The following is a 26,913-nucleotide window of genomic DNA, read 5'->3' on the forward strand; positions in this document are numbered from 1 at the left end:
TAGGGACCGTGGATTTGATCCTATACTTTGGATGTTAACAGCAGCCCTTATATAGAGATCTCAATTGTCACTCTATTAGACCATTTTTAGTGACTGCCTTCTAAGTGGTTTTCTTGGCCGATATCTGCGATGCTGCCACCTGGGATTCTCTTTGGCTGGTTTCACAAGGTCAATTCTGCAGTTTTTTTCTGGAGCAGCCTTGACTACTTTTTCAGGTGAATGTGGAGGTATGAAAGAGGACACTAGTTGTGTAACGTGGTTCTATGATTTCTGGATAGTTGCCAAAGATATTTTTCTTTGGTCAGTAATCCTCACAGCTCAACCCATGTCATTATGTGACTTTGTTGGTGTATTCTTACAATCTGTCCGTCTGGCACTCACTCACTCACTCATCAGGAACTCACCCAACCACAGTTACCTAACTAGTTATTTAATGGAAGCCATTGGCATGGTGACGTTGTTTTGCTACCAATACCAAAACTATTGTTAATTTATTAATACATAATACACTTGTGCATCACTACTGATGCACTGTTTTATAAGCACTTTCTAGTACTTCTTGTTTTAACATGCATTTCAAGATCCAAAAAAAGGTAAACAGACACAGGAAACTGGTTTATATTTTTCTATTAAAAATAATTTATTCCAGGACCACATATAAATAATTCTTGAAACACATTACAGATAATATTTGCTGTGAATAAATACCAAACAAACCAAAAAACAAGGCTTTTCATACGATAATCTATATGAAAGGTTGCACAAAATTTCTATCTCATCATCTATATTCCTCTAGGTCTATAACTGGAATGTCACTATGTACTGTAAGTCAGAAGTACCGTTCCTAATTCCAGAGCAGCTTATTAAGTATTGTGCAAGTTTGTGATGATCTGAACTGACTGAACAGATCCAGTAGTTGAAGAGTAGACACTCTTTAAATTTGTCATTCGACTGCAGATTTTTCTGTGTATCATTTATCCAAAGCACATTTCTGTATAGGCCCACATGAATCTAATTCTCAAGTAGACAAAGCTAAATGTGCTTGCACAATATTGGACTTCAAAGATGGGAATGTTTAACACAGACAGTTATTTCTTTATAAACGATGCCACAGGAGCTAACTATCTTTTCTCTGTACGTCTTTGCAGATATTTCGGAAATATTCAAATAGAGGATGTCAGTTTGTGCATACTAAACATATGCAAAGAAATAGACTGAGGCATTGTGTGTTTAAAGGAGAGTAGTGCAACCAAAAGAATGTGGCTGGACAGGGAGTTCACAGATCTAGGAGCGGACGTTTCCTACCTGGGCGTGTTTATGTTTGGGACTTATTTGTTGTCGCCTATCTGTTTATCGGGAGGGGGATTCCAGACATCTCGTCAAAAATTTTTAAGCTCTTTTTTGTTTTTTTGGCATGGCGATTCCCTTCAGCTTAATTTATTGTCACCTGCTCTAGACATCGGGGAGGTGTCAAGTATCGGGTTTTCATTGCACTTAAGGAATTTTTCAGCCACAGAAAAATGAACATATCCATTCAATAGAACAGACCAAGTCATATGAAGTTTAGCAAGGCAAGCAAAAGTGAAATAGTTTCAAGAGCAAGAAGGACTTGCGAAGAAGTGATCAATGGTAAAAAAAAACATTCTCAAAGGCAACAGATCCGTACTGCTCGCAGACATCAAATGGTGCAGCAGGAAATGAAATTCGAGCTCTGCTTAGCGAGCTCTCATTGGCACTTAACCTACATTTTATGAATAAACTATCAAATGCTGTCCTTCGGTGGTCTCTGCATACCCTGTACGTCTTATTCCTGTACTTCCAAAAGGCCTGTTGGCTTTCTGCAGTCCACAGTGGCGATGCAACATATCTTTCGGTAAATTAACTTTGGTCAAATTTGTTGCTAAACAGATTAATTCTTATACATGCTCTCCTCAATTTTTTCAAGAAAGTTTGCAATTAATTACCCTGTTCAATATAAACAGCAGATGCCACAGGTGTGTGACTAGACGTCATTGTGTATCATTAGTTTCTGTATGCTAGCATCTCACATCAGTTCTATACACATGATACAAATGACCAAAACTTCATTTGAGAGGTAATCACCAATTCTACAGCACCACCGGGCTCTTTAGGCCCTGCCCAAGACAGGTGGGGGATTTTGGGCAAAAAAGGTCCTTGTGTAAGAGTGTTCACCAGCATGCGCAATGAACTGGGCCCTTCTTAACATCAGCCTCGGTAAATCTGCTTGAAGTGGTCACATTCGTTACAGTAGCCTTGTTTCTCTTGATTGGCGTAGTGATCGCAGCCCTGCGTCTTGCAGCGCTGTTTGCTTTTCTCTTTGGGCGCCTGGGCACGCCGACCCTCTCGCTGGCCGCGGCTGAGGCAGTCCGGGCAGAGGTCCGTGCAACCAGGGGAGAGGTTCTTACATCCACTACGCCGACACTGTGCCGGGGTGAGCATCGGAGGTGGACGTGGTTTCGAGGCCCGCTGGACAGAAACAACAGAGCTTGTTGTCTTATCGGTTCTTCAACACTTAAGCAGAGCCCCACAGCAACAACAAACCACAGCACATAAGGACACTTACCGTGACAAGAGGTGGGGAATGAGAGCCCCTGCTAGCAGCTTGGTTGAGTCTAGCACTCTGTTCCTTCACAAAGCACTTGTTGCAGTAACCCTCCAGCATGGCCTTTCCCTCGGCACCGCAGCCCTGACCCCGGCACCGCGGACAGTTCTGAAAACCTGCCTCGGATGTGTGCCTGGGCTGGACAATAGCAGGAGTGGCCTCTATACAAACAAAAACAGCCAAAAATCACATCTTTGCTCCAGGGGTCCACTTTACAATGCCTATAAATTGCTTCCTGTACCCAACAGGAAGTAGAGACATTATAACTTATTGTAGTTGAGAGATATTTCTTGTTCATTAGAGAGATACTACAAGAACTTTGTGTGGATTCAGAATAGTTGCACTTACGGTGATTGGTCTGGTAGTCTAGATAACATATAGTGCAGAATCCCAGTTTCTCTGGCGTTCCGAAGAATTGGCAGCCAGAGCGTTTACATTGTCGAGCAGCAGGCGTCTGCCAGGTGTGGCCGGTGGTACCAGTGCGCTCTGTCTCCCTATGTAGTGCCCACAGTGAGGCCTCTGTTCTAGGCTCCTGCTGCTGGGCATCCCCCCTCTCTGAAACAGCAGTCCTCTGCATGCAGGGTGGGCAAAGACCATTAAATATCCTAAACACCTCCTGTCGACACATAACACACCTCTCGGTGTCCCTTTCTCGTTCTCGTTCCCTCTCCCTTTCCTTCTCTCGTTCCCGGCCGCCTGACGACCACTGACCATGGCACCAGCCATGAGAAGGGCCTTGCGGTGGCCCATTGGCTGCGGACCGGTTTTGCCTCGCCGTAAAGCAGCGTTCACACAGCCCGTCGTGCTCCACACTGAGTGTGAACAAGCATCCGGGTGTCTTGCACTTCATGGCATGAGTCTCACTGTAAAGGCTTAGACTGGGGGCCGTAGGGGGTGCAGAACGCGGGCTAGGCAGGACGGAGCGCTCCAGCCTCCCTCGGCTCTCTGGGTCTGAGGATGAGGTTTGGTTTGTGCTGGAAATGGCCTCGGGCTTCCGACCCGCCTGCCGCTTTTCGAAGCACTCATGACAGTGAGGCTGAGTGTCCACCGAGACGTAGAAGGTACAGCGGGGTGTGGCACAGCGGATCTCAATGAGGGAGAGTTGGGAGACTGAGAAGGGAGGGGGACGCTGGGATTGGGGTGCCCATAAAGACTCCTTATCCTCTTGCCAGCGCTTATACTCATGGTTGACCAGTTGTAGGTAGTCCTCCATCAGATTCATATCCTCAGGTAGGTTGCCTTCATCCAGTCTGATGGAGGAAGGATTCAAGATTTAAAAAGGTACATGGCAAAGCACCACAACTTTTTAGGTAATGCCTACGTATGTATCCCAAGAAAATAGTACAACTAATTCCACTTGTCTACTTGTTTTTTCGACTCTGGTGTTCTCACCAGGCCTCTAAACAAGCTTAACCAGCAAGACTTCAATAAAGAGTGTATTTAGTTCATACCTGGCTGCAGTGATTATCTGTGTGGGATCGTATCCCAGGCCAATGACAGGAATTTCTATTAGCATTAGGTAGTCTTTCAGCAATTTCTCCTTCTGTTGCTGCTCCTTCTCTGTCAGAAAGTGCACTCGAAGCTCTTCAAACCCTCCCCGTCCCGGGTTTATCAACGGCACCGCACGGATCTCTGAATGGGTTACAAAGGTCAAATATTCAAATACACTGGGCCAACTTGTAAGTGCACATTAAAGAGTAGTGCAATGTCTAGTAGAGACGTACCCGGGCCACTGTCTTTGATTGTGATCAGGGGTGCAAAGTGCTGGGAGTCATAGCCAAGAACTATGGGATATTTATAACATTCTCCTGGAGGCCAATGCAAAGGCAAGTATATGCCCCCCACATTGAGGGGTGAAAAAGAGGAACCAGACTTCATACTTCTAAGTACTTGGTCTGTTGAGGAATAAAACAATATCATATATTATGGTTATGTTAATGCACTTGTGTTTAAAGAATGAAGCGTTTTATTGCTCCAATGAAGAAGTGTTTGTGCAATACAATTGAAATGCTGCTGTATATGGATACATACCTGCAATAACAATAATTGGCCTCCGTAGAATATTTGAAAGCACAAAGATATGAATATCCTCTAAAGAGTCAAACTGTAGGCCATTACTGCTGGAAACTGGAGAAGCCATTTCTACAATCTTAACCCATTCCTCCTCCCAGTTCTGATAGACAAAACATAGCAAATATCCATAAGTTCTCATATCAAAAGGACAATGTTTAGATCTTTTGACTGGCTGTTTATGCCAGACAAAGGACAATTTTACAAGTTGGCAGTGAAGGTGGAAGTGCTTACCAAAGTGCTGTATCGCAGGCCAGTCTGGGTGAACTCCTGAGAGTGCAGCAGCTCTGTTTGAAAGCGTGTTCTAAAGTTACTAGTGTCTGTTTCCTTCAGCACTGCATAAAGAGCCTTGCGGAGCACCAGGTCCGTGTCCTGAACCCCCAGCAGGTACTGAGAGGCTGCGTGGAGCAGGCAGTTCCCATCACCTGAATGAAAACAAACAAACACAGGAAACCTTAGGATAGTCACAAGGGCTTTTAGAGCTGCTGTGCAGCCAAAATAATGTACCAGTCATCAATGTAAAGCTGCTTTGACACAATGTACATTGTAAAAAGCGCTATATAAATAAAGGTGATTTGACTTGACTTGACTTGGGACTTCAGGACATAATTTTCCTGCAGCTTCAGAGTAATTAATCACAAATGGGCACAAACATGGCGGCATGCAGGTCTGCCATTATACATTGGATGTCCTGAAGGATCATCTTGCATCATCACGTTTGCAGATAGACTCACTTAAAGATTTGGCTTTACTTTGGAAAAAACCTCAGGTCATAAAAGTTCATAAAGGAGTTATTCATGCATTCACAAAAAGGCTATGAAACTTGCAGTTCCTGTTTGGACTTTCACAATCATCTAGATCGTCATAACAGAGAGAGCCTTAGCAACCTGTTGACATGCATTACATAGCAACAAAATATAATTCTGAGAAAAAGAAAATTATACAATCTTTGCTTTGTTGTTGCATACATTGATAGCAATATCTTTTACACCTAAAGGTTAGTTCAGCTGTATTTGTCAAGAAGCAAGATTAAGGATGAGATAAAAGCAATTCAGGGGATTTCCACAGAGGTGTTAAAGCTGTTTAAAGATATCCGTTTCATCCAACTGTGTGCATTTTAAAACAGGACATGTGACCATATCTCTGCAAAAGCATTTAAATCAACTCCTCATAACACCCCAACAGCAATTTGGACATGTCAGGCTACCTATCGGGAATTATTAACAAATCTCAAAATACTTTTGTAAATCAGTAACTTTACTGTAACCATTGCAGTTCAAAGGGAAAACAACCTGTAAGTAAAAAGAGCATGCATTGCAGCGCTATACCCATGGCCTAGATTCTGTGTTCTTTCTGATGTTGTGCAACATGTGCGCGCGAATGCATTCGTACACATTTGCATGTGTGCTTGTGTGAAACAGCCTGCGCACAACTGTGAGGAATTTCCCTAGTTTGTGATTCTATGATTAAGCGCCATAAGGGCTTCACTTCAACTTTTTCTTTCCCTTGACTCCTCTTGACACCAGAGCCATGATATAAAGCATCTGGACTTTCCAGAGAGGAGGGGCAATGTTGTACAGGAATGCCTGCGCCCGTGCCTATGCCATCTCTAGGGCTGATAAGGGAAGTCTGAACATATGATCTAGTTCCTGTTCTTTAAACCTGCTATCAACACAAAGACAAAATGTTCCAAAGTAGAGGGAGGTTTTATCTGGTTTGTATATGGAAACTATTTGTGCAGTGCATAATAGACTGTTTTCTGTTACACAAGAGTTTCTGTAGGACTGTCAACAATAGGTAAAGAAAGGTGTTGTTGTACCTCTAAATCATACTCTCATAAACAAATGGATCTGAATGTGAATTGATAACATTTCAAGTCCAAAGAGCTTGCAAATTCTAACTATCTAAAAGTAGTGATGCTAACTTATAACAATACCTAACTGAACCACATTTTCCAGAAGCACTTTTCAAAATAAGTATTTTTTCCAGTAACAAATTTCCAATGAGTTGCATTTTTTTGCCACATTGCTTAAGAATGCAGATTTACAGCAGATTGAGCTCAATGTCCTCTTTGAAGCAATTCGCTTGGACTTTACATTATAGAAGATTCACCAATTTTGTCCCTGCACACTTATTTTTTATTAAATTTAATGTTTCTGCTCATCACTATGTTTTTGATTACATTTTGTTTGATTCGAGTTACATATTTATAATGATATTCCCTCCTTAAATACTCTTAAACTAGTTAGCTACTTTTTGTTAAGTTTGCAGTGTAGATTATCACTGCACTACATTCTTTTTCACTAATTCTTTTTCATCTTGACTCTATTTAAACACTTAAATTATGTGAAACTTGCCACTTGGGAAGTTACAGTTTCAAATCAGCTTCCCCAATACAATACAGAACAGAAAAAGAACACACAAAATGTGGATACAAACAACATCTGCTATACAACCACATCCTTTTCAACACGTACAGCAATAATGGTCACAGGAGAAAAGTGGAGTCTTTTAATTAAATATTGTGTAAATATGATAACATTGTCCAATTCTCTGATTTTACTGTCATACGATACGATCAGAATTTAACACTTGTTTTTGTTATTCATGTACACACACACTATTTAACCTAAAGCTTTGTAATTTTGCCTCGGATATAGTCAATATCCATGTCGGTTAGTCCATTCCAATTTAGTCCAATACTCATATGTTGTATAAATGTAATGGGATTTAATAGAAAATAAAGAAATACTTATAAATGCACCGATATATCGGCCAATAATCAGTATCGACTGATAAAACAAATTTTCACACTATCGGCTATCGGCCGATATATCCTGTCAATCAGGGCAGGAAAATGCACTGAATTTGGGCTTTGTGAAAGGAAAACGCTAAGAAACCAGTTTGATGTTCAATATTAATTGTACTTATAAAATTAATAACATTCAGAAAGTTAAGAAATATTAATTAAAATTTTCAGAATTTAGTTAATGCGTGTTAATATTAATTTAAAATGTGTTTCTGTATTGTTTATAGTGTTGTCAAAAGTACTGACTTCGGTACCTATCGGTACTGAAATTTTAAAAATGTGACGCTTTGAGCGCTGTTGAGCGGATTCGTAAACATCTCTGATTGGCCATTGTGTTGACGCGCTCATCGGATATGCCCGTGATTGGCTACAATGATCAACGCATGGGAGCATTTGAAAGCACACGGAAGTGTTTGAATTTGAAAGCGTTTTGAAAGTGGGAGCGCGAGCGATTGAAAACACAGTGGACCGATCCGCGATAGACGCCTGCTTTCAAACGCTCCCATGTGTATCTGTGTAAGCGCTTAGTGAAGAGATTAATTGATGACTATTTACAACGTTTTTACAGCGTTGATCATTGAAGCCTATCACAGACATATCCGATGAGCCGTGAAAACAACGGCCAATCAGAGATGTTTACGAATCCACTCAACAACGCTCAAAGCGTCACGTTTTTTAAATTTCAGTACCGACTAGGTACCGAAGTCGGTACTTTTGACAACACTAATTGTTTAAGTATTGTGTTTATAATTGATACCATTTACACTGAAACAAGTTGATGAAATGGAGAGAATAAAGTTATTTGCATTTCTTTCAAAATATACAAATTAAAAATATAATTATTAATTATAATGAAATTATCATTAATTTAAAAGAAGGTATAAAAGGCAGAACCACCAAACCATTGGTATCAGCAGATATCACTCTGAATAATCAGTTAATCGGTAGAGAAATTATATATTTGATTATATAATTAGAAATTATATAATCGGTGGGGAAATATATATATATATATATATATATATATATATATATATATATATATATATATATATATATATATATATATATATATATATATATATATATATAAAACAAACACTAAATATTATTGTACACACTAAAGGTAATTAATACAATTTATTTCTGTAGCTCAACAGCAGAGTAATGGTGCAAAGGTCATGGGTTCAATTCCCTGGGAATACAAAAACTAATAATAGTAATAACAACAACAATTATAATAAAAAATGATTATTTTGAATGCAATGTAAGTTGCTTTCGATAAATGCATAAATGTAAATAGAGCTGCACGATTTATCATAAAAAGATCGCGATCATGATTCGAACACCCACGCCATCTTATTTTTTTTTTTAAATGACAACGATTCGCCCATGTCCATTAAACCTTTGACAAAATTATACCGGAACATTCAAATCTGTGTTCGTGCTACCGCGCTGATCCAGAGAAAGCCGTTTCAAACCACATAGTAGTTATTTCTGTGTTACAAATATTCACATCATCACAGAAGTACACAGCAAAATCCCCAGAGTTAAGTCAACTCTGCTCGGAGAACATATGGTCCTTCTCTACATAGAGTTAAAATAACACTGAAGCAGAGTTAAAGTTAATGAGACAATATGCTGTTTGTGGAGTTGTTTAATCAGATCTTGAGAGATTTAATGTCTTTTATCTTCAGTTGATTTCATCTAAGGCTGTGGCTGGAAGTCATTTGTAGTTACTGTGTTTCTCTTCAGTGATTCTGCTTGTTAACAGCAGGTGTTCATCACTAATGCTCAATCATAACTTAATTAATCACTTAATTATTTCATTAACTTTAACTCTGCTTCAGTGTAACTTTAACACTATATAGAGAGGGACCATATGTAATCTGAGCAGAGTTGATTTAACTCTGGGGATTTTGCTGTGTACTGAGATAAAAATTTAAAATTAGGATACAAATATTGATGTCTATGATAGCGATCAAAACAGACCAAACTGACTTGGCGCTTCAAATAACGGTTGTATCAATTACATCTTACGCCACTAGGTGGCGACAAGTGACTGTTAAACAATGTATTCGTCATTAAATCATTCATTCAAAAGATTCGATCAAAAACACTGATTCATCCAGTAATGAAACAGGTATTTATTAATAAGTCATTAAAATCATTCAAAACAATTTTTAAATGATTTAATCAAATTAAACATTTTTTTCCAGCAATTAATATTTTGTCAGAACCTCTAATAAATTACATGTTATTTTGTTTAGTTGTATATTCCGAATCGTGATCTCTATATGAAACCAAACAATCGTTCTCATTTTAACCAGAATCGTGCAGCTCTAAATGTAAATGTACAAAACACATCCTCAAACTTTAGACATATCCTCTGCTTCAATTGTGACATCAGACTATTGATCAAACTATTTGACTAAACTTGAAATCCTAAAGAGGCACTTCATAAATCAGTAAAATACAAACACAGTCTAAAATGTACAGTTTATGCAAACAGGCATTTTTTGAACTAGGAAGTTGTTATTTCATGCAGAAGGCCTTTTTTAAAAACAGGACAGAAAATTAAGACAGATGCAAATTTCGAAGGAAACCTGACACCTGTGAGCAGATCTGAGATGGTCATTGTGTATTACGCTATTACATTTGAGCGCTTTATTTATTCCAGTTCCCCTCTGTTACGGATCATATCAGCGCAATCTGTTTTAAACATATTCCAGTATAGCGCTTTCATAATCCTGTGTGATTTAAAACAGGAAATTCCCGTTTCATTATGAGGAAAAATCTGTGCTGTCCAGCAAAAAAGCAAGAAATTTACCAGAATACAAGAGTGAGAAACTGTCCACTACCAGGAACTAGACATGACAAAAATGACATACTAACACAACTGCATAAAATAATGAAACTACCAAACAAGCAACAGTAGATTGCTGACCATTTCAGAAAAATGTAATGAGAAAATGAGGTGTGTAATCTGCATTTACCTAATTTCAGTTACAGTAACTAGTGACTGTACAATGGAGCAACAATGGCAAGTACAGAGAAGTTTCCCCTGCAGCATTACTCATAAGAGAAGAGCAGCGCGACCTGACCCTCAGTTAGCAAGAGCAACGTCAGAGTCATAAAGAGCTCGCTGTGAGCCCAGCATCACGGCACGGCCCCTTTAATCAAATTGTGCTGTAGAATTAAGGGGGAAAAACATCAGTGTGACAGACAGTGCAGGATTTTCCCCGTCTGCTGTGAAGAACTGTTTTTTTTTTTTTAAGTGGTCTAACGATATGGCTTTTTTTGGTGATATCCAGAAGTTATAATTTTGATAGCGATAGGAATTGAAAATGTTCATAAAAACACTGTGATGAACTGAATAAAAAGTAGTATCACTTTTGTTAAATGACCAAGCAGACATGATTATCAGCCAAAAGAAATGGCAAAATAGTGATTGATTATTTGTATACCAACCAATTACTAGCTATAACATGCATTACTAAGTAATCAGTTACTGTAATTGAATTACTTTTCCCTTGAAATGTGAAGGGATTACTCAGAATTTTTCTGTAATTTAATAGCAGATACTTCTGATGTAATTACATTAAATGCAGTATAAACAATTCTATATAAAACAATAATGTTTTTAACATAAAATCTAATGTTAAAATGTAGGTTTTTAATGTAATGTTATCCCTTTAAATACTTTGGTCAGTTCAAGAATAATTTATGCAATTTTATAAGAATTTAAAAAGCCATTTCATGTCTGTCCTATTATTCAACTGGTCGAGGGTTTCCTAAAAAAAAAATTACGATTAAAGCTCGGAAAAATCCCATAGACTTATATGGACAGACTGTTCAAATGAGCCACTGTCAAAATTCAAATTTAAACTGCCAGAAGCCCATTAGACTCAATTCAAGCGGCCATTTTGTGTACTATTTCTAAGCCATTGAGACTCATTTAAGCTTCCTATCTATCTATCTATCTATCTATCTATCTATCTATCTATCTATCTATCTATCTATCTATCTATCTATCTATCTATCTATCTATCTATCTATCTATCTTTGCTGGCTAGCTTTTAAAACTACTAAACTAAAACAATTACAAACCGAAAACCTTCAAAATTCAAGCTTTTAAAACTACTTCAAACTTTCTGGTCAGGCTTTCTCAAGCCAACTTCAAAGTTTGTTGACAAACTTTTCTATCTAGTTAATTAATATAAACCAATACAAATGGTTTAAAATAAACGTTAATGCGGCCGTTTCATTTGAAGGAAACGCAAGACACCATTCCATCTATCTTAGCTAGCTAGCTTTTAAAACTACTAAACTAAAACTTAAAACTATCCGAAAACCTTCAATATTCAAGTTTTTAAAACTACTTCTTTCTCAAGCCAACTTCAAAGTTTACTTAGAAAAACTTTATTTAGTTCATATAAGCCAATGCAAGTGGTTTAAAATTGTTTCGTTTGAAGGAAACGCGACACACCGTTAGCGCTCAAAGGGAGCTGCGGCTTCTAGCCGATAAAATCGTGCCATAGTTACCGTTCGTTCTCAGCGGCACCAGCTTCTTGACCTCGCGGCACCAGTTCAACCTCTTCTCCTGCTCCAGCGAGCTCTGCATGGCCCGGTCCAAGATGGCCGCCTGGATGACCTCGCGGAAGGCCTGCGGGAACTGGCTCATGCGGATCATCTCCAGCGTGTAGCGATGCATGCTACGCAGGTGATGGATCAGGCCGCTGCTGGCCGAAGGCTTGACCACGTCATTGGGCACCCGCTCTCTGATTTTGACGGCCTTCAGGAGGTTACTCACGAACAGGAACTTGGGCAGGAAGTTCTGGCCCTGGGACATGGCGATCTGGAGTGGGGAACCAATCTATCTCTGCGAAAGAAGACATGAGACAAAAACACCATTGTCAGGAGCGCTCAGCCCACGACCATGTGCTACAAATAAGAATTTCCCCTCATTTCCCTCCACCCTAAAGGTGAAGAACTGAAAGACTGATGGTGGCCCCTGAAAGCTGCTGGTGTATTCCAGTCTCATGGTAAAGGGCTCTTGAGGTCAGTTAGTGAAAGGCGAAGATCTTTATTAGTCCACCCCCACAATGAATTCTCCCAAACTACCAGAACAGGCGATAATAGCTGGGTTCAGACACGCTGACTGGAACCTGGCGGCTTTAAAATGCCATTGACTGCAAGGGCACCATTTATTTGTCTCAGCTGCCAAGGTTCTTTAGGGACAACTTATTCAGACAGTGTTCCCTTAAATACCTCTCGCGAAATATTCGCAACGTTGTTGTCGTGGGGAAAAGCGACAAAGCGGCGTCCACAGTTTTATTAAACACAAAGCGCAACGGGGACAATAGAGAGCGATGCGAAAATATTGTAACATCAGTTGCTGACGCTCGAATTACGTAATTGACTTGACAGAAGCCCTTAGACAATGCAACACTGTAACACTCGAAAGGAAGCGATATGTCCCCATGGCAACAATAGAACGTTTTCTCCGTTTAATGTTCTTAATCGCTGATAAGTGACGTCTTCGCAAACAATGGCTGTCAAATCCGTGGCGTTCAAGACTGTATCCGTCCGTGCAAGACAGCCTGCCGTTTGAGCTTGAGACAATCAATATGGGAGAAATCAACCTCGCTTGCTTTAGGATAGAGTCTGGACGCGACATTATAGAGGCGAGGGAACGGGCAGCGATGAATCGGACAACTCTTACCTGTTCAATATGTCGGTATCCACCAACAAAGCCCATAAGATGCTCTGGCTCTGCTGCTACTTCACTCAGTCCACTTTAATCGTTCATGGCGCTTTAAAGGAGATCCACTGGATTTCACTGCTCGCATGAAACGCGTCCAAAACACGGCGAAGTCTACGCTCTATTAGTTTAGACAGCCCGATTGATACCAGTACATAAAAGCCAGTAGGGGATTTCCATAAGGTACTTTCCACTTTCACAACCCATTATGAGCGAGCGTTCTCTCGTCTTCTCCGCTAGAGGGCGAGCGCGGGCTTGTACGCTTACGTTACGTTCGAGTCGATGACGTAAAGCTCGACGCCTGTTATGCCACACCCATAGTTGGTAGTTAGGTGAGATGTGGAAACATCACACTGGAAGTCCCAGCTTGTGCGTTTTACACGCATGTATGTTCTAGTTCCATTTAATTGATGTAAAGAATGAATGTGCATTACAAGAGAGGGAATTTTAGTCATGTGACTCTACATGGGGGGGAGCAAGGCGTGACTTTTTCACTAATTCAGTCGATGTTTGTGTTTATATAAATCATTAAATGTCTTCAGAAAGATGACGAGGTTGGCAGAAACAACCCAGATAACAGGGAACGTTTTCAGAATGCTCTGGCAAGGTTAATTCTCAAAGTTACGATCAACGTTCTTTTTAGAATGTTCATTCAAAGTTCTGTATAAAGCTGCTCAGAATTGAGTGTGTCAGATTTCGAAAAGTGATGTAATTTTACTCTTATTTCCTAGAATATTTGTGATTCATATAAAGTTCAAACGTGATGTTTTTAATGACCCTACAAGTTTGCTTAAATCATCAAAATATGAGGATTTTTTTAAAAAATATTTTAAAATATGAGGGAAGAAAAAAAGTGAAGGTGTTTTACCTTAAAAAAAAATTTAGCAAAAAAAGGAAACTACAGCTACAGGTTTTAGATCAACAAAAAAGCAAACATTGATCATAATCAGTTATTAATATTTCATTGGGTCTCTCTTGTTTTTGCATTTGTTCATAATTTCTTTGTATGGCCAAAATATATGTTGTGCAATTTGTCACGTTTCATTGCGTTATCACAAATAAAACAATTGCTGACTCCAAGCACAACTACGCAATATGCTTACAAAATTTCGGTAACACTTTGCAATAAGGTTCATTTGTTAACATTACATAATGTATTAACTAACATGAACTAAAGATGAGCAACACATTTATTACTGTGTTTGTTCATCTTTGTTAATGTTAGAAATACTGTCGTTCGTTGTTCATTCTTCGTTCACAGTGCATTAACTAATGTTAACAAATACAACTCTTGATTTGAATAAATTATTAGTAAATGTTGAAATTAACATTAACGAAGATTAATAAATGCTGTAGAAGTGCAGTTCGTTATTAGTTCATGTTAACTATTGAACCATATTGTAAAGTGTTAGCAAAACCATTTCCAAACATTCATTCTGTTATTAATTGTAATAATCCAGTGAGATGTTTGAATACACAAAGACTCTGACAACAGCCGGTGCTCCACACGGAGATCTGATCCCACATCTCATCTCACACTGTCTGTGATTACAGGAAGAAACAGATTGATGCTTCTCCAAGATGCTTGAAGAAACCGACCTGCAAAGATACCTGAAAAACGATACCTGACAAAATACGATGGGTGATCACACCAAATATTGATTTGATTTAATAGAAGTTCATTGATATATGACAGTATTTTTAAAATCATCCTCACTTTACAGCATTTTTACACAAGTGCCTCAAACTCTTCACAGTGCTGTATGTTTGCAGGCAGGTTTCTTCAAGCATCTTGGACACACGGCCACAGTTCTCCTAGATTTAGTTCACCTGTTTCTTCATGTAATCACAGACAGATTCGATGATGGTGAGATCAGATCTCCGTGTGGAGCACCGGCTGTTGTGTATTCAAAAATCTCACTGGATTGTTACAATTAATGGCAAAATGAATGTTTGGAAATGTGAACTGATATTTCCTACTGACACATTACAACAAAATATATAAATAACTGGCTTAAAAGCCTTTTTGGGGGTGAAAATACTGACATGCCTGAGACTTTTGCACAGTATATCAATAGAAAAGGACTCCACAGCATCAATACTATGTGATAATTTTGCATAATGCAAAGCAATTTTTAGAATAAATGCTATTTCATGCATTCGGACTTATTTACACTGTTAAAGAGTTGCATTCTCATGCTAAAGTTTCAAAACACGAGTTGGACGAATATGACAGAGTATTTCTGTGTCAAATACACGGTTGTGGACATGTTTCTGCGAATTTTTTTCTAGTATAGACCTGTATCACGTCATACAGGGTGGAATTCCTTGTATAGACACTTCTCCCTGATAAGCGTGCACACACACATCACCCAGAGCAAGAGCCGCCCATCAACACGCTGCGTTCGGGTTACGGAAGCCGAGAGATTTCAACAGTGGCTGTGTCCCAATCAGCTCCCTAGTACAGTAGTCAGGGCACTGATCAGGGAGTCGGCCACATTCGTTTTCACAATATACTGATTCACGAGCTAGGGAGCTGATTGAGACGCAGGAAATGTCACCAAAGGAGTGTGATTTTGGTTGTGAGGGAAAGCTTCCCAAAGAACCCAGCATTAAGGGAGCAGTGGATGAAGTTTGTTTTTCCGGGGCAGCTGCGGAGTTGTGCATGTACTCTCTAAAAAATGCTGGGTTAAAAACAACCCAAGTTGGGTTGAAAATGGACAAACCCAGCTATTGGGTTGTTTTAACCCAGCGGTTGGGTTAAATGTTTGCCCAACCTGCTGGGTAGTTTTATTTAAACCAACTATTATTTAAAAATTGCTATATGGCTAGCTTAAAATGAACCCAAAATAGTTGAGAAATTAAAAACCAGATGCAATTCGAGACAACAATAATAGACAAAAGGTGAATGTTTATTAATAAGCTTTAATATTTTATTAATATAAATTTAATAGTTTATTAATATAGATTTATTAATAAGCAATTTAATAAATGTTTATTGTTTAAAAATTATTCATTGAACATTAATAAATGTTCATTTCCAACATACTTTGGGTTAATTTTAATTAAGCAATACAGTAATTTTAAACAATAGTTGAGTTAAATAAAACTACCCAGCAGGTTGGGCAAACATTTAACCCAACCGCTGGGTTAAAACAACCCAATTGCAGGTTGTTTTTAACCCAGCATTTTTTAGAGTGTATGTTTGTGTGTTCCCGGGATTTCGGTGATGAATGTTTTGCAAACAAGTGCCATTTCGGCGCTGGATTTGCAGATTGCGGGCAGTGAGTAAAGCTGCGCCATGTAAACAACACGAATGTTTGTGTTCTCTTTTATTTAGAATGATGTGCAGCTTGCAGACGATCTCTGTGCAAAAGTTGCGCGCATGTGACTCTGTAGCTCCGCTCACACGGCACGCCTCCAGGAGCTCGGCTTTTTTCGGAAAGACTCGGCGTTGTATCTTTTATAAATATGATAAAACTAAAGACTTTTCAGAGATATGAAGGATGCAAAACTACTCTACAGGTACTCAAGATTAAGATGAGATTGGCAGAAACTGTGTGTGATACCCCCCCTTTAAATATTAAAGTTTCATTGTCTTAATGAAATGATTTTATTATAATTACATTCATTGGGTCAACCCAAAATGGCTGCCCCCAACCACTGAATCAGCCAATAGTGAGCCTGCCAGGGTCACTGCAGCACCACACCAATCATTTAATGTTATTACAACAAAATCATTAAATGAAACTTTAAAATTTAAATTTATAAAAAAAAAAAAAATGCTTTGCATTTTGCAAAATTATCAGAAAGTATTGATGTTTTCTATTGATATCCATCACCTCATTTACATGTGAACATGAGTTTCAACGGCTCCTACAAGTGCAGGGAAGCCCGAAATCTATACTTTTGCCACATGGTTTGACGGTCAGTTGGAAAGTCAATGAATGGACATACAGTAGTGACCAGAAGTGATGTCCAGAATAGGAAGATTGACATCTTCACTCTTTATTCAAATATTATTAAAAATAGTAGTTGTGCTTGGAGTCACTCAAAGATAACTCAATGAAACATGGCAAATTGTGCGACATAATTTTTGGCCAGACTGTCATACAAAGAAATTATGAAGACATGCAAAAACAAGAGTGAACCAATGAAATATTAATAACTGATTATATTGCAGTCAATGTTTTCTTTATCCTGTGAGCTTTTTTTGTTTTTCTAAAACCTGTGTCTGTAGTTAGTTTGCCTTTTTTGTCAGATAAATACCTGCACTAAGTTTAGTGTTTAGTTCTTCCCTCATATTTTAAAATATTTAAAAAATATAAAAATATTTTCCTCATATTTTGATGGTTAAAGTAAACTTGTAGGGTCATTAAAAACAATCCTCTGCACATCACGTTTGGTGTGGTCAGTGGGACAATAGTGCTCTTTCTTCTTACTGTGGACTGATTCTTACTTTACTCTGAGCGGCTTTATACACTCTTTAATAATGTTCTCTAAACGTTACCACAAAAACATTATTTATACATTCATGTTTTTTATTCTGAAATGCTTTAGGATGTTCATTATTTAAATGTTACTACTTGTTTCAGAATGTTACGAGAACAATCAAAAGTAACATGATGTTTGAAGAATGATAAAATGGAATGTTTCTTTAACATTCGCATAATCAACAAAAAACAACACATTTTTAAAAAACTGGACGTTTTGAACATTCAAAAGTAACGTTTTCATAACTTAATGGGAATGACAGTGAAAGGTTTTTAGATCATATCTTTGTTAGCTGGGAAGGCTGAAGTTAAATTCAACATTACAAACTGTGAGGCTGTGAAACTGGAAGGTGCTTCTTAGAAAGAGAATTTAATGCTGCTATATTTCTACACACATTTCAGTTGTTTGCTGGTAACAGTTCTTGCAGTGTTCACTTATTATAGTAGATTACGCCTGCACCTTGGTATAAAGGTTTATAGAATCTATAAAGACTGCTTATATTCTGTATAAAAAAACACTCATGAGAGACACAAAGGACACCTGTTTTGTAGAATGAGCATATACCATATATCCAGGGCAGAATCATAAAGATTCATATAGCACATGATGATGAAGATGATGTGGGTGTGAAGTTTAAAACTCTATTCAAGAGAAGTTGATCAGAAGTTCCCATCAACAATAGTGTAATAAAGAGCAACTATTCATTTCTTGCCAGGGTCGTTCATTCTTTACATTCATCCCATTCAACGTTTCTTGGTAACACGGAATAACACCTTTGATTAATAATGTGAATAACCATCTTTACATCACGCTAGTGCTGACCTACTTTATCAACACCTTTAGACTTCATTGAGACTCTGTATTGTTTGACAAGACGTTTTCACACTCTATAGCATCCAAATCATGATATAAGAGGTTATATTTCAACCAATAAAACTATAGAACATATTAAACTAAGCAAAAATGTTGAATATTACATACATTTTTAAAGAGCTGAAACCCTCAAGCATCCAAAAACTCTGGCTTTATTTATTTTAAAGACACCATGAAATCAGAACCAACAATTCTTATTATTTTATAAAATATTGCAGTGTTTATTATGAATGATTTATCGGTGCACATGGTTATTATCAAACAGCCTCTCCCTCACATGAAACAATCACATCAATCCAATCAATTCCTGATGGACAAAATCGAGTCCCATCATTCTTTCCCTCATTCGAGAAGCTGTTTCACTCAGATATATATACATCACAATAGGGAAGAAAAATTTGTGGCTCATGCTGACTTTGAAGGGAACTAATGTGTAAAGTGCACAATACTGCCTGTGACCCAATGAGAAATACTCTGAAATCTCTGAAGGAAGCTGGAGAATAACAGTTATTCCATTATATGACACCATATATGATGTACGTAATGTTTCTTTTGATTTAGAGAGAGAAATTACTGCAGAAAACACCATAACAACTGGGGCCTTTGAAACATGAATGACTAATTAACCATTTGATTTTTTGGCAATACTAGTAGTTAGCTAATAACGAACTGCACTTCTACAACATTTATTAATCTTTGTTAATGTTAATTTCAGCATTTACTAATACATTATTAAAATCAAGAGTTGTTTTTGTTAACATTATAGTTAATGCACTGTGAACTAACATGAACAAACAATGAACTGCTCTTTTCATTAACTAACATTAACGAAGATAGTAAATACAGTAACAAGTATTGCTCGTTATTAATTCATGTTAGTTAATACTTTAACTAATGTTTAACTATAGAAACTTATTGTAAAGTGTTACCTTACTAACTGTTAATAATCAGTAAATTAGGGAGTTTATTGAGGGTCGTAGACTTAGTTAATAGTTGTGTTCCCTAAACTAAAGTGTTACCAACAATTCTGATATGATTTATTTTTAAATCTACGAATCTATATTTTGATGGATTTATTAATATCAGTTAAATTTCTGGTAACAATTTATTTCAATGGTCCACTTTTGACTTAACTATAAGTAACTTTGCAACATGTCAACTAACTCTCAGAGTATTAGACTGTCTGCTTAATATCTGCTATTTTGATGCTCCTAACAGTAACTTTACAAGTATGTCAACTTATTCTACTAACCCTGACCCTAACAGTCTATAATACTCAACTAATCGTTGACATGTAGGTGTAACGTTATTTATAGACAACAGAATGTCTAAAGGGGACCATCAAAATAAAGTGTTGCCGATATTTTTTATGATATGACGTTAGTCTGACTTCACCTTACAGAGAGGTGGGTTTCATAGTTTTTAATGACGAGAATGTAGAGGGATTTTTTTTGAAAGCCATAATTTTCCATCTGTGCCCTTTTCCCTCATTGAAACGTTGTCATCACGTCACTAAAAAGTTTCCCAGTAGGAAGAGAGAGAGAGAAGAAGAGCAGCACCTTCATTCTCAACAGCCGATTCAGATCCAGAACAGAAATACATTAAAAATACTAATCATTTTCTACACTCTAAGAAATACTGGGTTAAAAACAACACAAGTTGGGTTAAAAATGGACAAAACCAGCAATTACATAGTTTTTTACCCAGCGGTTGGGTTAAATGTTTGACCAACCTGCTGGGTAGTTTTAATTAACTCAACTATTGTTTAAAAATTACTGTATTTCTTGCCAAAAATAGGTTGGAAATTAACATTTATTAATAAGTTTAATAAATAATAATTAAACAATAAACATATATTAAATTGCTTATTAATAAATGTTCACCTTTTGATTATTATTGTTGCCTCTAGTAATTATGTGTCTGTTTTTTTTTAATTTCCAACATATTTTGGGTTCATTTTAAGCAAGACATAGTCATATTTAAACAATAGTTGAGTTAAAACTACCAGGTATACAATAACGCTGTCCATTTTCAACCCAACTTGGGTTGTTTTTAACCCAACATTGATTTAGAGTGTATGATTAACAATTTTTCATTTTCAAAAAAATAATTCAGTTACAGTATTTATAGTGGAGGATAAAGTGTCTAAATTATTTTAGTTTATTGCTGAGCCTCATGACTGTCAGTCAAAGACAGCAAGTTGTTTAAAAACAGTTTATTTTGATTGGTTTATAACGCTGTTTATTTTCAAAATCCAATAATCTGAACAAATATCATGTTTTCCTGTGCAGTCTGACACCCTGAGCTAACTTTCAAATGGTCCCATTCATTCAAAAATTCATGATATTTGTAAAAAGAAACACAAAGGATTTTGAAAATAATGATTAGGATGTTCACTCACATATAAGGTGTCATTTTGTCTTTATGATTTCGGCTCTTGACATTAAATCTTTTTAGAAAACAGATATTTGTTTTCTAGATATTAAAGAAATCAAGTTTTAGTCTTCATTTCTCAAAGATGTTTATTCATCTTGGATCTTCGTCATCAATTCTGAAATGAAAACTCAATATTGAATATTTGCTGTATTCCTACATGTCACCATAAGACAGCAATTCTGATCAATATGTCATGAATAATTTTGAATATTGTAAAACAATGTTCAGGTTTTCCCAACACACAATCACAGATTGCCTCATAGCCTTCATATGACACACAGAAGTTAGCAGTAATCTCTTCCTGTCCCAATTAGTTTTCCTAATCTTTAATCTAATCTGAACTCACTTTGTCTGTCAACGGAAACTCCCACAAGGTTATTTACTGCTGCAGAAAATACACAGGAGACCTCAAGAACACATGCCATAACTTCTGGATAGAGGCTTTCTTCTTCAATCATCCATTTTGAGTTCAGCGTTGTGCTGTTGTTGAGCTGCTGGACGCCACTGCATCTCTGATCATCTGTCAGTGCACATGTTGGGACCCCTCAACATCGCAACATCCAGCCATGTTCAGTGTGTTTTAAAACAAAAGCATGGAGGAATTAGACATTCTTCATTGATATGAAGGTGATTGTGGGGGTTAGTTTCACACAAGATAAACTCACATGATCTTATACTTCAGTATCAGGTGCATTTTACAGATTATTTGATAGGGATATTTGAGTTTGGCATGAAGGATCAGGAGATCTCTGGCGCCATCTAGAGGCTGTTTCACTTCCCTACACATCCATCTGTACCCCATGAGAAAGCATTTGACATGGGCAGAGCAAAGGGTCCCTTATCTTTTAGATATTAAAAAGGAAATACAATTAGAAATTGTGAATCATGAACTGGGTTAGAGTCAGCGTAAAGGGTTAGTTCACCCCAAAATGAAATGTATGTCATTAATGACTCACCCTCATGTCGTTCCACACCTGTAAGACCTTCGTTCATCTTCAGAACACAAATTAAGATATTTTTAGAAAGATTTCTGTCCCTTCATTGACAGTTGATGCAACTATCGCTTTCACATCATAAAATTAATCCACATGATTAATTTGAAAAGTTTGAACCGTGTTATGATCATACAATAAGGTGAGCAGATTTCTGAAATGGAAACCAGGGACATTTCCTACATGAGTGGTCAAAATATCAATGAAATCTCATTAATTGTTATCTGTTAGCCTAATTTTAAAAAAGGGGACAATACATTTGTAAAACATTTCAGCTGGTTAAACTTAGAAATGAAAGTTCATCTGCTGCCTTAAAAATGTGAGTTAATTCAACTTGAAAATAACCTTTGTTTCAATTCCCGAATAGTCAAGACAATGCATTACTTTAAGTTAAAAATTAAACTTAAAGTAATGCATTGTCTTAACTATTTGTGAGTTGAAACAAAAGTTATTTTCAAGTTGAGTTAACTCACATTTTTAAGGCAGCAGATGAACTTTCATTTCTAAGTTTAACCAGATGAAATGTTTTACAGTTGTTGTGGGTTCCCTATATTAGTACATGAATAATTATGGTAATACTTTAAAATAAGGTTCATAGTTAAACATTAATGTATTAACTAACATACTGTATTTACTAATCTTCGTTAATGTTAGTTAATGAAATACAGTTAATTGTTTGTTCATATTAACTAAGATTTTAATAATGTTTTATTAAATGTTGAAATTAACATTAACAAAGATTAATAAATGCTGTATAAGTGCAGTTCATTAGTTCATGTTAACTAATGTAGTTAACTAATGTTAACTAATGAACCTTATTGTAAAGTGTTACCATAATTATTATTATGATTATTTTGATTAATGGGATTTTGGTCTGTTTTTAATACAATTCACCAAAAACTACACTAGTAGTCTACACATTGTAAAAGCAGTTCAAAATATTAGTCTATTAGCCTATAACAAAGGTATGACTTTACAAAAGCAGATAAATGATAAGATATAAAACGGGATTTAACAAATAGGCCTGTTTTATTATTGTATTTAATACTGTATTATTGTATTTTTCATGTTCACAAGCTGTTTACAGAAATTACAACATTTGTTTTGCATTTTAGACTCATTTTAAGCACAAAGTAGCAAGTGTATTATAATTTTTTTAACATTTATTTATTCACATGCGTACCTACACCACGTGATAAAGTTAAGTATGTGTGTGTGTGTGTGTGTGTGTGTGGAAAGTGCTGCGTTCTGCGGAACTTTTGGGGGCGTTTAAAATTGAGCAACCCAAAAACAATCCCACACCCTGTTGAGGCCCTGTTATAAAACACATATAAACTTTCACTTATAATGAATAGTTAGTATGTTACAGTTAGCCTACTACCTTGAAACAGATAAGGACGTTTCTTTTGATAACTGCTGATGTTAAAGCTCTCTGCTCTGGTTCAGGTCAGGGTCTTCCTGTGGTGTCTCAGTGTAGCTGCACAGCCCCCTCTGGTGGTGAATATAATCACTACACGATTACTCCGATAAACAACAGGCAGCTGGATGTTGGTCGGGCTTTTTTGCAATGTGCTTGCGGTTGTTTTGCACGAGCTGTAAAACGGGGGCATTTCCGGGGACAGCTCCAGTCAAAACATCAGAAACAGAACATCAAAAACTGGGACTGTACGTCTGCTCACCATACCATACAACTAGCCTAGATTAGCGTTTGTTGATTGGTGTTTGTATTTGTTCAAGCCTGACAACGACTTGCTTGTTTTCTAATACATATTTCTAATTACATATGGGTATAAAGAAAACTTTAGGACGACCATGACACTCTGTCTGGTTAAAAAGCCTATTATTAGATGGATACATACACTAAAAACTTCTAATTACATCTTTTAATAGCCAGGTATCTCATTTTTTAAAGTAAATACTGTCAGTCATAATGTAGCCTGCCAGCCACACACACACACACACACAGTTTAGATAAGTGCACAAAAGTTTTTCTGTGAATTTCAAAGTCTTGATTTATGATTAAAATATTTTGCAAATGTATCAATTAACCAAATCCCCCCCCCCCCCCCTTTAGCCTACTAGTCTTTGTAAAAAAAAAAAAAAAAAAAAAAAAATGCAAAAATGATGTTAAAGAATGATTTTAATTACATTTTAATGAATGTTGCAACCGTCCCCTCTTATGGGGTCAGTTGCAATACTTTGTCTATTCAAGTATAAATTGTATGTATATTATCATACGTTACGCCGGTGTGGGTGGGTAGCTGACAGATGTGGGTTTACTGTATTAATAATTTGGCTTTCAAATACAAATGGTCTCAAAGAAATTGAAGGAAATGCAAAAAGTGTTGCAACCGTCCCCACTCTCCCCCTAAATATCATAGTTTGACAATTAATAAATGTTTAATAGAATAAATCTTGTTTGTATTTACATCTAAAAATGTTTTACCTTGTACAACATTATCACAATGATAGCATTTAAAGCAGCTCTTAGGTTTATCCCCTAACCAGGAACTTTTACAGGTATATATAGGTGGTAAAAAACTATGGACTAATTTATCCCCTAATGTTGTACTTTCAACTTTTTGTTTTCATTGGAGGATCTATTCATCAACTAATCATCATTATGTAAAATGCCCCAATGTTTTTTGAATAATTCATCAATTTTTTTCAGCAGCTGTACTGTATTAAAAAAATACTTTTTGTCCTTTTTTTTTTTAAGTACAACCTTAGGGGACAAATTGGTAGTTTTTTTTACCACCTACCTGTAAAAGTTTTCTGATAGACTATTACAAACCCTAGACCACCTGAGAGCACCTGGACTTTATATTTTTCAGTTTAGCTCAGTTCACATTTATTTTTATAGCGCAATATATATCATTTTAAAGCAGTTTTACAGAAAATGTGTGTGTCTACATTACAAATTATAGTGATCTGTTTTCAGAGGTGACTGAGTCCAAGTTATATATTTCAGAACTGTACATATATAAATCATACAGTTAGCTAACAATGTATTAGTTTAAACAATGTATTAATTTAAAGCAGAAACACACACACACACACACACACACACACACATATATATATATATATATATATATATATATATATATATATATATATATATACAACAATTTCCAAAATGTTGACAAGACTAAGTTTAATATAACATCTGTTTATCTTATAACATGAAAGTAAGGTTAATAATATAACTTAGAGAACAAAATTTTCAGTTTTACTCAAATTAGGGTGATGCAAAAATGAGTACACCGCTGAAAGTCTCTGGAGCAAAGTCAAGTCAAGTCACCTTTATTTATATAGCGCTTTTTACAATGCAGTTTGTGTCAAAGCAGCTTTACATTGATAACTGGTACATAATTTTTCCTTTTAAAGAATAGTGTCAATGCAGGCAGATCAAAAGCACTGTTGAATAAATGTCGAGTCAAATTAAATTAAATAAGGGCTGCACGATTAATCGTATTTTATCACGATAACGATATCTGCTTCTCTCGATTGATTTTAAATAATCGTCACGATATTGGCTCTATGAAAATGAACATAATTTGGAAATACTGGAAGTAATATTAGGAATTTCGCTGTTTTATCTTTTTAAGTTCCTAAAGGTTTTACCAGTTTTCATAATGTTGATCAGCTAGAAATGATTTTTCTTTGCTTTACGAATTTTGCCGGGCAATTTGAATCTGGTTTGTCTTATTGCAAACGAATTGTGTTGCTTTAAAATCTAATGTGAATACATATTACAAAGCGCTCACCAAAACCATGTTTTGTATTGATTTACCATCTAACGAAGTTATCATAGTTGGTTAAATTTAAGTCTTTGTGCCACCTACAGGCCTTTTGGGTGAAGTGTAGGTTGGTAAAGAACTTGCAAAATAGCCATAGTTACATTACTCTTTTGATAGAATAAACATGATTAATAATCGTGATTATAATTTTGAGGAAACTGTGGCACTGGCTGTCGTGTTGATGATGTCTTCACAATGGATGATCTAGTCGACTCGATCTCTGCTGATACAGGGCTGCGTTGTGGTCGTGTCAAGGCACCGGTCCTCGGTCTCATCTGGAAACGGCCCCGAATCCGGTTGACTACGGTAAACCTCGGGATAAACAGAAAGACTAATATTAGCGTAGATGCCATTCTTTTTCTGATGCAAAGCTAAATTTTAGACTACAAATGTCTAATTTAACAAGAATTCAACCACAGGTGAGTCTAATTATTCATTACACAGGTGTCCAGCAGACAGTTGACTGTAAAAGGGTGTTAAAACCCCTTCCCATTTCATGCTGTCAGCAATGGCACCACATGGGAGAGAAATGTCACAAGACCTGAGAAAGAAAATAATTTCTTTACACCAGAAAGGTGAAGGCTACAAGAAGATCAGTAAAGCTTTACTTTTCAGTCAGAATACTGTAGCAAAAGTGGCACAAAAATGTAAAGATGGGACTGCAACCATCTCACAGAGACGTCCAGGTCGTCCACGGAAGTTAACACCTCGACAGGGGCATCTTCTAATGAGAAGGGTTGAGGAAAATCGCCATGCAAGTTCACTGCAGTTATCTAAAGAAGTAGAAAGCCAAACTGAGGTGACTATTCCCTCGTGACACAATACGGCGTACACTGCAGAGGAATGGGATGCATGCATGGGTGCCGTCCACAAAAGAAGCCTCTCCTAAAGTCCAGGCACAAAAAAGCCCTCCTAGTGTTTTCCAGGGCCCATGCTGACAAAGATGAAGACTACTGGGACTCTATACTCTGGAGTGATGAGACCAAGATAAATGTTTTTGGACTGATGGCTTCAAAACTGTATGGCGTCGCAAAGGTGAGGAATACAAA

The 26,913-nt window shown here is 36.9% G+C and overlaps 1 protein-coding gene across 1 annotated transcript; it reads right to left on the minus strand.

The window, feature by feature from the left end:
* Positions 1-625: 625 nt before the first annotated feature.
* tnfaip3 (tumor necrosis factor, alpha-induced protein 3) lies at positions 626-13,534 on the minus strand. The gene is made up of 9 exons (XM_067386826.1): positions 13,228-13,534; positions 12,048-12,384; positions 4,928-5,118; positions 4,655-4,796; positions 4,348-4,518; positions 4,075-4,255; positions 2,972-3,873; positions 2,585-2,784; positions 626-2,487 (listed from the first exon to the last, which is right to left on the minus strand). The coding sequence occupies exons 2-9, from the start codon at positions 12,352-12,354 to the stop codon at positions 2,227-2,229; spliced, it is 2,355 nt and encodes a 784-aa protein (XP_067242927.1). The 5' UTR covers positions 12,355-12,384; positions 13,228-13,534; the 3' UTR covers positions 626-2,226.
* Positions 13,535-26,913: the final 13,379 nt, after the last annotated feature.

The sequence above is a fragment of the Chanodichthys erythropterus genome, chromosome 5 (genome assembly GCF_024489055.1).
Source record: "Chanodichthys erythropterus isolate Z2021 chromosome 5, ASM2448905v1, whole genome shotgun sequence".
NCBI lineage: Eukaryota > Metazoa > Chordata > Actinopteri > Cypriniformes > Xenocyprididae > Chanodichthys > Chanodichthys erythropterus.

Excerpts from the sequence above, each read along its gene's own strand:
- tnfaip3 (XM_067386826.1), bottom strand. The coding sequence starts at position 12,354 with ATGTCCCAGGGCCAGAACTTCCTGCCCAAGTTCCTGTTCGTGAGTAAC. Across the intron at positions 3,874-4,074 it reads CAGATAATCACTGCAGCCAG|ACTGGATGAAGGCAACCTAC; the intron begins GTATGAACTAAA and ends TTCCTCCATCAG. Across the intron at positions 2,488-2,584 it reads ATTCCCCACCTCTTGTCACG|CGGGCCTCGAAACCACGTCC; the intron begins GTAAGTGTCCTT and ends GTTTCTGTCCAG.